At 44.3% G+C, this 13264-nt stretch overlaps 1 protein-coding gene across 1 annotated transcript in view; it reads left to right on the top strand.

Moving 5' to 3' along the window:
- LOC308572867 (vitellogenin-like) overlaps positions 1–13264 on the top strand; it is a gene marked incomplete at its 3' end in the record, with an annotated part of 37786 nt that overhangs the window by 934 nt on the left and 23588 nt on the right. The window contains exons 2-8 of the mRNA XM_081169296.1: positions 4470–4520; positions 5324–5484; positions 7002–7072; positions 7478–7643; positions 9006–9143; positions 10075–10267; positions 11459–11601. Of these exons, the coding sequence (XP_081025422.1) occupies positions 4470–4520; positions 5324–5484; positions 7002–7072; positions 7478–7643; positions 9006–9143; positions 10075–10267; positions 11459–11601 (923 nt within the window). The remainder of the gene's footprint in view (positions 1–4469; positions 4521–5323; positions 5485–7001; positions 7073–7477; positions 7644–9005; positions 9144–10074; positions 10268–11458; positions 11602–13264) is intronic.

The following is a 13264-nucleotide window of genomic DNA, read 5'->3' as shown; positions in this document are numbered from 1 at the left end:
CTTATATGAACTCCTATGGGTGGGTGTGCACTAGGTTTCGTCTGTCTGACATTTGTGACTCCATCCTCATGTGTTTAAAATGTATTGAAACATGCATTTCAGTGTGTATTTAGAGAGAAAATGTACATTCAAATAAGTAATTTAATAGGTTTTTTAAAAAAAAAAATCTTTAAGCATTTTGCAGATTAATGGAATTGTAACTAAAAACATGATAGGAAATAGATTTGCGCATCCCCAGTTAAACGGATGTTAAAATACATGCTTGTTCTCTCAGGGCTCAGCTCAATATGCTACTAAATGTGTCACTTGCCGTGATGTAAAGTTTTTTTTAGAATAATAAAACAAAGTGCACAGGGATGGGGCGGTGCTATCTAGATTGAGATGATAGCATCTCAATGTTTCCAAAAAGAGATGTTTGGCAGAGGGGAGGATTAGCGTGGAAGTTAAACACACACATGCACACACCAAAGTTGTGTCAGTAAGAGCTGTTTTTCCCACTGCTATTTGCAGAGCAGAGGGGGATTTGCAAACAGAAACATTTAGACATTTACTGCAGTAACAACAGTAATTTACAGCTGAGCACTTTTGAAGTGTTTTTCCTTTTAACTTTTAAGGTGGCAATCCCATTTCTATTTACCTGCCGGTAAGTCCCAATGAACTCAGTGGGATTTCCTATTGCGCAGGCATGTGTAAGACTGCAGGGCAACGCAGTGTATTTATTTAATTCTTTTCAAACTATCTCACTTTGTTGCATCTTTTAAACCTTTGAATCTGTTCTGCAAGAGTTAAGTTTTTTGGGGTTTTGTATACTGGAAGCTAATTCTTTATAAATGGAAAATGCAGATGTGATGAATTTAAAGTATAAACTCTTGTCAAGATGAACGACGGCAGAGAAGCGAAATTTGTCTGGGAATTGCATTATTTGGGATTGCTGCCTTTCACTAGATGTGTAGCCTCAATCTATGGTTACAGCAGAGAGGGCAAGATGCCTCCACATGTTCTGGAGTCCCACACATGTTATTAGTTTACCTGCTTCAGAACTGAATTCTGAAATTAAAACAGACCCCCCATTTCGTGTCATTTCCAAGGATCAGTTACATATACCCATTCAGCCTCTATTTCTAGTCTCTGTCTCTTCTTCTTTGTCCCAATGTTAAACTGGGCAGTTGCTTTGCAAAAATGTAATCAATGCATGCTCAGTGGCCATGTGATGCTGACTCAACTGTAGGTAAAATCTAAATGGAGGTGCAATGGTATCCTATAATGGGGTGTGGCTGGCTGGCTGGCTGGCTGGTACTCTGAACAGGAGCACTTTTCACAGCAATGTTTATTAGAGGCTACCGCCCACACACTTCTGCTACGTTTTTCTGCTTGTGTGGTGGCACCTCGGTAAAACCACGTCTTACTGTTTGTAGCAGAGTTTTCCCCAGAGGCAGAGGACAAGAACAAGTGTCATATTCAAATTCACAGTCAAGAGCCAGTGTGGTGTAGTGGTTAAGAGCGGTAGACTTGTAATCTGGGGAACCGGGTTCGCGTCTCCGCTCCTCCACATGCAGCTGCTGGGTGACCTTGGGCTAGTCACACTTCTCTGAAGTCTCTCAGCCCCACTCACCTCACAGAGTGTTTGTTGTGGGGGAGGAAGGGAAAGGAGAATGTTAGCCTCTTTGAGACTCCTTCGGGTAGTGATAAAGCGGGGTATCAAATCCAAACTCTTCTTCTTCAAGAGCTTTATTGCTTGACTGGATGCACAAGCATTTCTGTTACTATTGTATACAAGTTATTTACATTCCTTTATCGCTCCAGCATGGTATATTCTCAGTCCCGTGATTAACAATCCTGAGACAGCAAAACTCACAGTATCAGCAGCACACATTGTCTTACTTCCAGCCTTGTTGTCAGTATGTGTGCTGCTGACAGAGTGTGTGTGTGTGTGTGTGTGTGTGTGTGTGTGTGTGTGCGCGCGCGCGCGCTTTCATCGTGTGGCAATTGCAGCCTGCAACTTCCTTGTCACAGTCCAGTTCATGGGCAATCAAAGTCCCGGCAGAGGATGTCAGGACCTGGGGCAAGATGGTGGGGTGGGAGCAGGAACGGGGTCCAGAAGCCAGGAGTCAGGAAGCCAAGAGTCCGAGAATCAAGAAGCAGGGAGTCAAGAAGCCGAGGTTCAAGGAGCAGGAAGCAAGAAGCCCAAAGCAGGAACCGTGTTGCTGTGGCAAAGAGCTGAAGGGAAATGCTGAGCTTATATCCCTTCCCGGCTCTTGCCACCAAGAGCTGTGAGTTACCAATCGGCCTCACCTGTGAGGCCCCGCCTTGCCTCTTCAGAACAAACTTAGGAAGGCCCCAGTCCTGCAAAGTCCTATTGGTCACAGGGCCTGGCTCCTGCACGCACACCTGACATTCCTCCCTTAATTTGCACCTCCAGCTGACACCAATCGAGCCTAGAGTGCCATTCCTACACACTAAAGAAAAATTCTGGAACCCTCTTCAAAGCTTCCAGGAACTTTTATCTGTTTCTTAAAGAATGTTTTCCTAACAATATTTTGTTGCAGGTCTGATTTGTGCAAGAGGGGCAGCAACATGGTGAACACTTGCGCCCTCAAAGGCTGTCCCTGGTGTCCACAGGTTATCATCCCCACTCCCTGCATCCCCCCCCCCTCAAAAAAATGAGGCTTGGAAACAGCATTCTGTTGTAGTCAGTGTAAAAGGCTGTACAGTACTCTTTATGTTTCTCCAGTTTGCAAATGTGCCTATCAGTCCAAAAAGGTTGGCAACTCCTGTATGTGGTGGATGTTGGAGACAAAAGCTTCAACAATGTGTGAAGGTTGGGTAGAGATGCTTCAAGAGGGAAGCTGACAGGCAGTTTCGTCTGGGTTTAATATCCAAGGGAATCCCAACTGAAACATTAGGAGAAAGATGGCTTGATTAAAAGCACGTTGGCTGGTTTAACGCCTTTGCTTGGGAGAATGTTTTTCCTTCAGGGCCTCAAAAAGGATGTTTTAGAGTCAGAAAAGTTTCAGAGAATAACCAGAATGATCCAGGGTGTGGAGCAGCTCCTCTGTAAGGAAAGGATGCAACATTTGGGGGTGTTCTGGTTTAAAGAAAAGGCAAGAAAGAGGCGACAAGATTATGCATGGCATAGAGAAAGCGGATAGAGAAAAGTTTTCTCCTTCTCTCAGAACGTTAGAATTCTTTTTTAAAATATAATTTTTATTAAGTTTCCCATATTTTATTACATTTCAATATCAAAAAATAATAATTCATGACTGAAGACATTGCTTAAATAAAGCATCGACCTCCTTCCTTCCCTCTAGCAGACTTCCATATCTCATTACCAATTTCTCCACATTCCTAAATTCACTTTTTTACCTTAAATCAATCTTTTAACAATCACCTACTTATAAGTAAATCAGCTCCTCCTTAATTTCCCATTACCAAACATTTCAGCTTAAACCTACAAACGTATTCAACTGTTTGCAATTTTCTTTCATATACAGTATAAATTTGCCCCAGTCCTTTTGGAACAAATCATCACAGCGATTCCAAATCTTCCCCGTCAGCTTCGCCAGCGTTAGAATTCATGGACATCCAGTGAAGCTGTTGGGGGATTCTGGACAGATAAAAGACTCCTTCGTTCACTACATGAACTGTGGAACTCACTCCCACAAGAGGCAGTGACAGCCACCAATTCTCTTTAAAAGAGAATTGGACAAATTCATGGAGGTGAAGGCTACCAGTGGCTACTAGCCATGATGTACATGTTCTGCCTCCACAATCAAAGGCAGCACATTTTTGAATACCAATTGCTGGAAACCACAGGGCAGAGAGTGCTCTTGCACTCAGATCCTGCCTGTGTTTTTCCCACTGGCATCTGGTTGGCCACTGTAAGACCGGGATGCCAATAATAATAATAATAATAATAATAATAATAATAATAATAATAATAATAATAATAATTTATTTATACCCCGCACATCTGGCTGGGCTTCCCCAGCCACTCTGGGCGGCTTCCAAAAAAATATTAAAATACTGTAATACATCAAACATTAAAAGCTTCCCTAAACAGGGCTGCCTTCAGACCTGTTCTTATTTTTTTGAGCAGAGTTTTGTATTCTGAAGCTCATCAGGTTTCAGGGAAAAGGGGAACAGGATCACAGTTAATATTAATCAGATTGAAATTGTTAGAAACATAACCCTCGTGTGGATTAAACCGAAAGCACATTCTGCAGAGGAAATGGTTTTAGAACAAAAACGGTCATTTTCTTCATGGATAGAATCTATTTATTATTATTGCTAAATAAACATGGTGGTCTCCAAGATGACAGTGTCGACCTGAATTCCTGTAAATGTGACGTTGCATTTCAGCTGGTTTTTTTAGGTCTATGGTAAATAAACAGCTGCAGGATCAGCAACTGAACCTACAGAGAGTTTTCTCTAAATGCCTTTCTGCAATCCCTCTTGGTTTGTTATTATAGGAACTCTGGAGAATTCAAAGCATGAAGAGTCCTGTGTCTCTCAATGTGCTGGTGAGTAGACAAGGCAAATTCTTAGCATTGAACTGTGGCAGGGCAGTTTATATGGGGGTGGGGCAGGGAATTCTCCAGCAAGTTCTAGCCTCTTGGATAAATAATATGAATACTGAAGAACCTCAGAGTAGGGAGGGGAGAGAAAATTAGTTTGTATCTTAATACGAAGTTCCCTAATTTTCCCTTTCGGAAACAATATGCAAACTGAAGCACAATTCTCCTTCAAAATTCACATTCCTCTGAATTTTGCAATGCAGTTCTATAAACATATTATGGGCACAAAATGTGTTCATTGTGGAAAAACTGCATACAAATTTATATATTGGTAAAAATAGCATTAAAAGCTACTGGGACACTACCAGGGAATTTGTAGAATTCCCAATATATTTGGGGGGGGGGTTAAAATGGATAGTGTAATTTATTATTTTGGACCCATTATACCCCAGATAAGTCATGCCAAAATCATGTTTCACTCTGCCATCTTCAATCCAAATGATGCCTGGCATGCAACCTTTGATGAAGACCGCCACTGCCACATTGGGAATATTCACACCAAGTTTAGTGGGGCTATGTGTTTGAGAGAGATGCAGGCAGAAGAAAAAGGCTGGGATGGATCTGCAGCTTCTGCTTGCATCTGGTAGGAGCTGAAGCTCCAGTCCAGATCCAGTCCAGCCTTTCAATTCTGCCTGTGTCATTAAAAAACAACATAACCATTTGGGTGTGCCTGAGCACACCCCGTGTGCACACTTTTGTGCCCATCTGTCAATAACAAAGTTGTCTCAAAACTTTACTCTCCCTGCTAGAAATCAATGTGCTGCCTCTCCCAACTGGATCCAGATTCAGCTATAGATACTCCACTTCGACCAACACATTCCTTCCAGGAAGGGCCGAAGAAAGGAGTGGCATCTCCCTTGAAGGCACTGCTGTTGTTGAAGTGCTGGCAAGATGTCACAGAGTCTTAAAAGTGAGTGTGGTGGCAAGTCCAACAGGGGCACAAAAGGCTTTGTGCTCCTGCTCCATATATATATAAATACATTTTATTGGGTTTTCTTTAACATAAATCAAAGAAACAAAACAAATACAATAAAGTCCCATAATCTTATACCCACTTGTTTTTTTCTCACTCTGCGAGCACAGACTTCCCTCCCTCCCTTCATCAGGTTTTCATTTTACACTTTTCTTTCTGCAGTTTCTTAATAACATCCTACCTGCATCATAAGATTTATTTTAATCCTGCTACAGTCTTTAGACTTCTACAGTTATTACTTATATGCTCCACAAATTTACTCCACTCTCTTCTGAACTTTGTTTCCTCTTGGTTACGAATCTTGTAAGTCAGTTTTGCTAATTCCACATAGTCTACCATTTTTGTCTGCTTCTCTTCCATGTTGGTAATTCCTGTGTCTTCCATTTTGGGGCTACCAGGATTCTAGCGGCAGTCGTGGCATACATGAATAATCTCTGGTCTACTTTTCCTATTTCTTCACCTATCAAGCCTAGCAAAAAAGGCTTCCGGTTTGGGGGGGGGAGGTATATTTAAACAGCTTTTTCAGCTCATTATATATCATGTCCCAAAATTGTTTCATTGCTTCTGCTCCAGTTATAGGAGTGGAAGTTCAGATTTGGGAAAACCTGCCATGAGCCCTGCAGTGCTGTCAATATGAGGCTTGGTCCCCAGGCTCCCCTACAATAGGAAGAGGAAGAAGAAACAGACCGGGCCTGGTTGGTGGGACCTGGCGTTGGAGGAAAGGGGCTCTCTCCTTTGTGCCTTATCCTCAGCCACTTCAGAAGAAGGAGCAATGATGTTAGCTATTCCCCCTGACCTCCAAGAGAGCAGAGAATCTCAATGGAGGCCAGGGAGTGCTGTGGGAGGAGGCAACTCAGGAGTTGGCAGCAACAGAAGAGTGCAGGATAGTTGCCTAGAACCAGGCCCCACCTCCACAGATGAGAGCAGCCCCACACACCCTGAAGGGTTGTGTTTTTACAATCCCAACGTTCCCATGAAGTGAAGGAGTGTCGCAAGTGAAACTCAATGAGAGTTGAGAGCAATTCACCCATCACACAATAACCACTCCCCACATTAAATGGGGGGCGCCTTTTGTGTGGTCGCGCACAGCCCCCTGGACCCTAAACGGCACCATTAGCACAGGCTTGGCTTCGCCTTCCCCAGGTAGGATACCTGGAGGTCTCCGCCTACCTCAGCCAGTTGCCCAATCCCACCTGGGGAGGCGTTGCCAAGGTGATCAATTTATCTCTCTGAACCGTTGAAACACCCTCTTACCTCATTTCTCCTTGTGAAGAGCTCCAAATTCCCCCTTCCATCAGAGAAAGGGCAGTGCAACTGGGCCAGTTCTCCTGGTCTCTAGCACCAGAGGTTCAAACAGTCTGCAAAATCCCAACGTTTCCCCTCACAACCCTTCTCCCTTGTAGTTAGTCATACGATGAAAAGAACCTTTTAACAAGTGTCGTTGCTGTTCCCAGTTGCAAGATGTCCAGATCAAGACGACAGCTGGGTCCAAAGACAGGCTGCACAAAGAAAATGGAAGTTTAAGGTAAAACAAGACTGTCAAAAACGAGTCCTCGCTGTGGGAGCAAAATAACTTGGGAGCAACATGGCCTATACTGGAAAGACTGCATCGACCCCCACAGGTGTTAAGATCAGTAGTTTGGGTGGGTGACCCCATGAGAAGGTATTATCTGTGGCAGCCCCTAAGTTGTGGAACTCCCTCCCCACAGAGATGCGTCCGGCACTTTACGAATATCCTGAATCAACCCAATATAGTATCCTAGGAAGGCCTGGTTTTCTACCAAGATAGAGTATCTGAATGTGTGGGAGATGTGGATATTTACTGGTCCATTGACTTCTCATGTACATCATTCGTAAGCAAGTGGTTATTTTACATCACGTCACCAGAGGGGGGTGGGACCAAGAAACCTTCCCCTTCCCTATTTTACAGGGAAATGCTGGAGCAGCATCCCCTTTGGTTTTGTTACCATAATGGAAAGATTCTGAAGATTTTCCCCCAAGGGAGTGAGCCAATCTGGGCACTCAACATCAAGCGTGGCATCCTCAGTGCTCTTCAGACATCCTTGGTGGCAACGACCAATGGCAGCGTGGAAGAGGTGAGCAGTTCTGAACATTCAAAGCTGCCTTGGTCCAGTATATACTCTTGGTCTGAAATATTGATGAATTTTGTACAGTGGAGACTAGTTCAATAGTCTCCACCAACCCCAGTTTGCCTTCTGCCAGCCCTCAACTGTTTACCTTCTTATTTGCAGCCCGCCCAGTGGGAGGGGGGCTTTTGCTGTCAACTTGCGCTCCCCCCCCTTAGTCTCATTCCTGCCCCTTTTAGAACTACATAACATCACATAGCACCACACTCACATCCACATACTTTAACAGAGCAACACCTAACATGGCATCCACATAACACAACACATGGGGGACGTCTGTTGTTTGATACAGATCTAACCGATTCCGTGAATTAGCCTATACAATGATGTACAGTAAATTCATCCCATGAAAATACAAATTACCAGTCATTCGTAGCATTAAGAAATAATAGATAGTTATGGAACAGACTCAATTGTTCATTTATTGTTCAACCAAGCCAGAAATAATTATCAGGCACCACATATATTGGGTCACCACCATGACACATGTCCACCTTTCATCATCTACCTGAATGGCCGTCACCATCTGAGATGATAAAAGCATAGTCTCAAAGGCCAATGGGAAGCAATTGTTTCCAAGTGATTTTATACTGTGAGGTGCACTGTAATCTTTGGATGAAGGGCAGTACACACACACACACACAAAACACACACACTGTCTCACACAGCACTATTACTATGCAGTTTCCTCTTGTTTCATTCACAGTCAGACTGGAATTGGCCATGAAATGGAGATGCTCTTTCACTCAGAAGTGGGTGAAGCAACAAATATAAATTTTACCATTATACAATGAGTTGGATTCTACAAACACTCACACATGACTCCCTATCCTCTGTCCCAGGGGTCAGCAAACATTTTCAGCAGGGGGCTGGTCCACTGTCCCTCAGACCTTATGGGGGACCAGACTATATTTTTTTTTGGGGGGGGTGAACGAATTCTTATGCCCCACAAATAACCCAGAGATGCATTTTAAATAAAAGGACACATTCTACTCATGTAAAAACATGATGATTCCCAGACTGTCTGTGGGCCAGATTTAGAAGGTGATTGGGCCGCATCCGGACCCCGGGCCTTAGTTTGCATACCCATGCTGAGTCTGTCCGGACAAGCTCATTCTAGTCAGTCAAATGCTGTGGGGGGGTTTTGTGGAAAAGCAAGGCCAATGTATGTGGGAGGGAGAGTTCCAAGACACTGCAGACCCATCTCTCTCCCCCCCAATGCACCTTCTGTTGGGTTGTAGGTTCGAATTATCATGCACTTTGGAGCCCAATAAAATAATTCCCTTTTATTGTCTTGTGATTGTTAATTAGGTGGATGTCCTGGGGAAATGCCCAACCAGATATCAGCAGAAAGGGCCTCTCCTTTTGAAGACGAAAGATTTAAACCTGTGTTCTCACCGGTTTTCTGGATTTACTTCTCTGAGGTCCGTTGCTTTGCCCAATGCACCAGTAAGTACTGTTTAACCTCTTGTTCTTCCACTATTTCTTTCAAGAATCTAGTTATGTTGTTACTCAAGAACTTATATCCATTAAAAACACAAACAACTATTTATCAAGAGGCAATTCACTGTGTTGAGCCTGTAGGTACCTGGGGAATGGTTCATATCTAGGTAGGAAAAGATCAGGCTCTTTTCTTTCTGTGTGAGTTTCACATGATGTCCGATCATAAGCCTGTCCCATCTGTTTTCTATGATTCTGTAAAGCCACATGAAAAATCTACATTTAATAATAATAATTATACCCTGCCCTCCCCAGCCAGAGCAGGGCTCAGGTTGGCGAACAACAGTAAAATTACAGTAAAAACATAATAGGGGGGGGGACCAATTTAAAATACAGGTTAAAATGCAATTTAAATGGTATGCACTTTTTTCCTGAAATGCGTTTTCCCCAAAATATGTATTTTTGTGCACACTTTTCCTGTAAAACGTACATTTTAAAACTGAAATGGGGTCACAACAGTTGGAGGAATACACAGCTTGTTTGGGCTGATGTGTTGTATGCATTTAAAGCACTGTCATACCACTTTAAACAGTCATGGTTTTCACACACACACACTCACTCACACACAAAGAATCCTGGGAGGTGTAGTTTGTTAAGGGTGCTGAGAGTATTAGTTGGCCCCTGTTCCCCTCACAGAGCTAAAATTCTTAGAGTGATTCAACAATCAAACCCTTTTCGCAGGGAAAACCTTGGGAACTGTAGCTATGTGAGGAGAAAGGAGGGGGTCTCCTGACAAGTCTCCACACCCTTAACAAATGACTTTCCCAGAATTCTTTGGGGGAAGCCATGACTGTTTCAAGTGGCATCATAGTGCCATAAATGTATGGTGTGAACTTGGCCTAAGTGGACATTTGATCATCTCTCTGTCCCTATATTTTAGCCTGATCAGCAGCTCATATCATCCAAACTTGAGTGTGTTCAGAAGTTTGAGGAGGGAATCCTGGCAGAATCCCAATGTATAGAGTCTCATCTCACTACATCTCCTGGGAGGAAGGGCAGCGGAGTGAAGACCCAGACTCGGATGGCCATGAAACTGTTCCGAACGGAAGCTGAAATCATAGCACATGAAAGAGGTTGGAGCCTGACCCTGTTACCATGTTTATTTTCCCCATCCCCAAGCCAAGTGACCTCTCTTCTCTGCAGATTGATCATTTAAAGAGCAAAGAGGGTGTGATTTTCATTCCCATCATGACTTTGGGTTGGGTAGAGAGGGAGGCAAATCACAGCTTCGTGTTTGTTTGTTTGTGTGTGTGTGTGTGTGTGTGTGTGTCTGTGTGTGTGTCTGTGTGTGTCATGTTCACTTTTGTGCCAACACCAATCACTGGCATGTGACACACACACACACACACACACACACACACACACACACACACAGTGTAGCTCTGGGGTTGAAAATGTTTACCCACCCTGGGTTAGTGAATGCCTCTAAGCAATGACAAGTTAATAAAAAGTCTTTTTGAACTGCCCTTGCTTGGGGTATAAGACTTATTTTACCCCACTTATTAGGCTACAATGTCATTTGGGATGGGGGAGAAACCTGATACTATTTAAAGGTGAACCTACCTGTGGGTAAAACCTCAGCGCCTAGGACTTGCCGATCGCATGGTCGGCGGTTCAAATCCCCGTGGCGGGGTGCGCTCCCGCTGCTCGGTCCCAGCGTCTGCCAACCTAGCAGTTCGAAAGCACCCCCGGGTGCAAGTAGATAAATAGGGACCGCTTACTAGCGGGAAGGTAAATGGCTGGCCACGTGACCCGGAAGTGTCTGCGGACAGCGCTGGCTCCCGGCCTCTAGAGTGAGATGAGCGCACAACCCTAGAGTCTGTCAAGACTGGCCCGTATGGGCAGGGGTACCTTTACCTTTTACTCAAGTCACACTTCTGTAAACAATGTGCAAAGTAAAACACAGCCATCCTTTGAAATTTGCACTTTTCTGAATTTTGCAATGCTGCTGTTCTCCAGCCAAGTCATGTCTACAGAAAAGCATATCCTTGGATAAAGCATGTGTAGAGGTGCATATATTAAAGGGGGGAAATCACAGTTTTGTATTTTAGATTAGCAGAAATTTGCACTAAAGGGATGGTAAATTGTCAATATTCCCAAATGCTAACAAAAAAAAATGTGTATGGTGATGTAATATATTGCAAATCATAATCAGAGGGAGGACTGAAGCTGAGAGCTCAGTTGCCTTCCTGGTGGTTTTCCTAAGGCCTCAGTGTGTTGACTGTGTTTCAATTGTTCCCCATTGCCTGGTTTTACTTCTGCAGTAGACACCAAGGATATCTACGAGAGCAGCCTGTTATATGAAAGGGAAAAAACAGCACGATGGCTGGGAAAGGAGGATGAGGTGGTGGTGGTGGTCTCCAAAATACTACAGAAGCTTTGTATGAATCCTAGAGCAGATTCCGAGGCAAGTTATTATATAATTTTTTGTCATAGTTACTGGTCATTGCTGGTGTTGAAAATGTGGCATTTGCATGTGGGAAATGGAATTCTTGCGCTCTTCCTCTGCCCCTGCCCCCGAAAGATTGATAGCCTTGTTGTCCAATAATTTGCACAAGCCTCTTTTAAAGCCATCATGTATTATGGCATTAGCTTTCATGAACCGGAATCTAGCTGCAGACAAATTGTATTTGTGTTTGGGTTGAGGGTGTCATGTGAATCAGCCCTGTATTGGCTCCAAAGGGCCCAAGATAAATATGTGCTTTTCATCAATGCCCTATGTGTCCCTGGGTTGAGAGGTCACTGTTAGAGACCATAGCTCCAATCAAAAGAACAGATTCAGGGTCACTTGTGCCTCCTGAATCTGAATTCCCTCCTGGCCTGTTATCCGATGACCATTCTTTTGTTAGCCCAGCCTCTGAGAGCTATTGTCACTGGTAACAAAACAGAAGGTCTTGTCTAAGTTCTTTTGTGTTTGTTTCATTTCCTACCTTAACCATAAAAGGCACTCCTCAAAGCTGTTTTACATATGCTGGAGTTGAATGCTTTGTAGAGTATTATTGAAATGTATTAATAAGGCAACCAAATACACAAACACACCCTTTCTCACACTCAACAATTACCCTAACCCAACACCCCACTGAGCGCAGATGTAGAATACAGGTTGTAGCCAAGCAGAAACGTGTGAACATAAAATAAAAATGACAACATGTCCTATACAATTAGTAAACTTACATGAATAACAGGATATTTAGTCTCTAGGGAGCCCTTGTGACTTTGTCTAGATTGAGCAGCCTTCACTACTCAAATTTAGGTGTATTAAACATTATAGACCTGTCCAAACCAGACTCTCTCTCTCTCTCTCTCTCTCTCTCTCTCTCTCTCTCTCTCTCTCACACACACACACACACACACACACACACACCCCCAAGGTAGCATTTGCCACTGAAGGCTTCTCTAACTACATTTGCCTTGGTGGTTCATACAGTCTACAGCAGGGGTCAGCAAACTTGTTCAGGAGGGGGCCGGTCCACTGTCCCTCAGACCTTGTGGGGGGCTGGACCCACCACCTCCCAAAAGCCCCCCCCCATGCCACTAATGCCACAACCGCCAATGCTGCCTTGTCTTTGGCAGAGTCAACGTCCTCTGTCTCGGGGGGCAGAGAGCCCAAGCCACTGGCCTGGGCGGCAGAGGCAGTCTCCATGCCACTGCCGCTTCCTTCCTGCTTGGCCGTTTCCTCCCACTTGGCCACCTTAGCGGGAAGGAAGGGGCAGCGCCCAGAGGCGTCTGTGGCTTCTGATTGGCTGCAGGAGCTTCCTGCAGCCAATCAAAAACTGTGCCGCGTCGCGGAAGTCAGTCTCCGCACGGCGAAGCTTCTGCACTGCGCCTGTTTAGCTCAGGGACTGACCAAGTGGGTGGCAGGGTCCGCAAGGTTTGTGGGCCGGATTAATGAGCCCGGTGGGCCGTATCCAGCCTGCGGGCCTTAGTTTGACGACCTCTGATCTACGGTGTAGCATAGAGTGAATGGTGCCCTCAATCTATTACAGGCATAGGCAAACTTGGCCCTCCAGTTGTTTTGGGACTACAACTCCCACCATCCCTAGCTAATAGGACCAGTGGTCAGGGATGAT

The sequence above is a fragment of the Podarcis bocagei genome (genome assembly GCF_964188305.1).
Source record: "Podarcis bocagei genome assembly, chromosome: 14".
NCBI lineage: Eukaryota > Metazoa > Chordata > Lepidosauria > Squamata > Lacertidae > Podarcis > Podarcis bocagei.
This window is presented reverse-complemented; position numbering and strand designations above follow the sequence as displayed.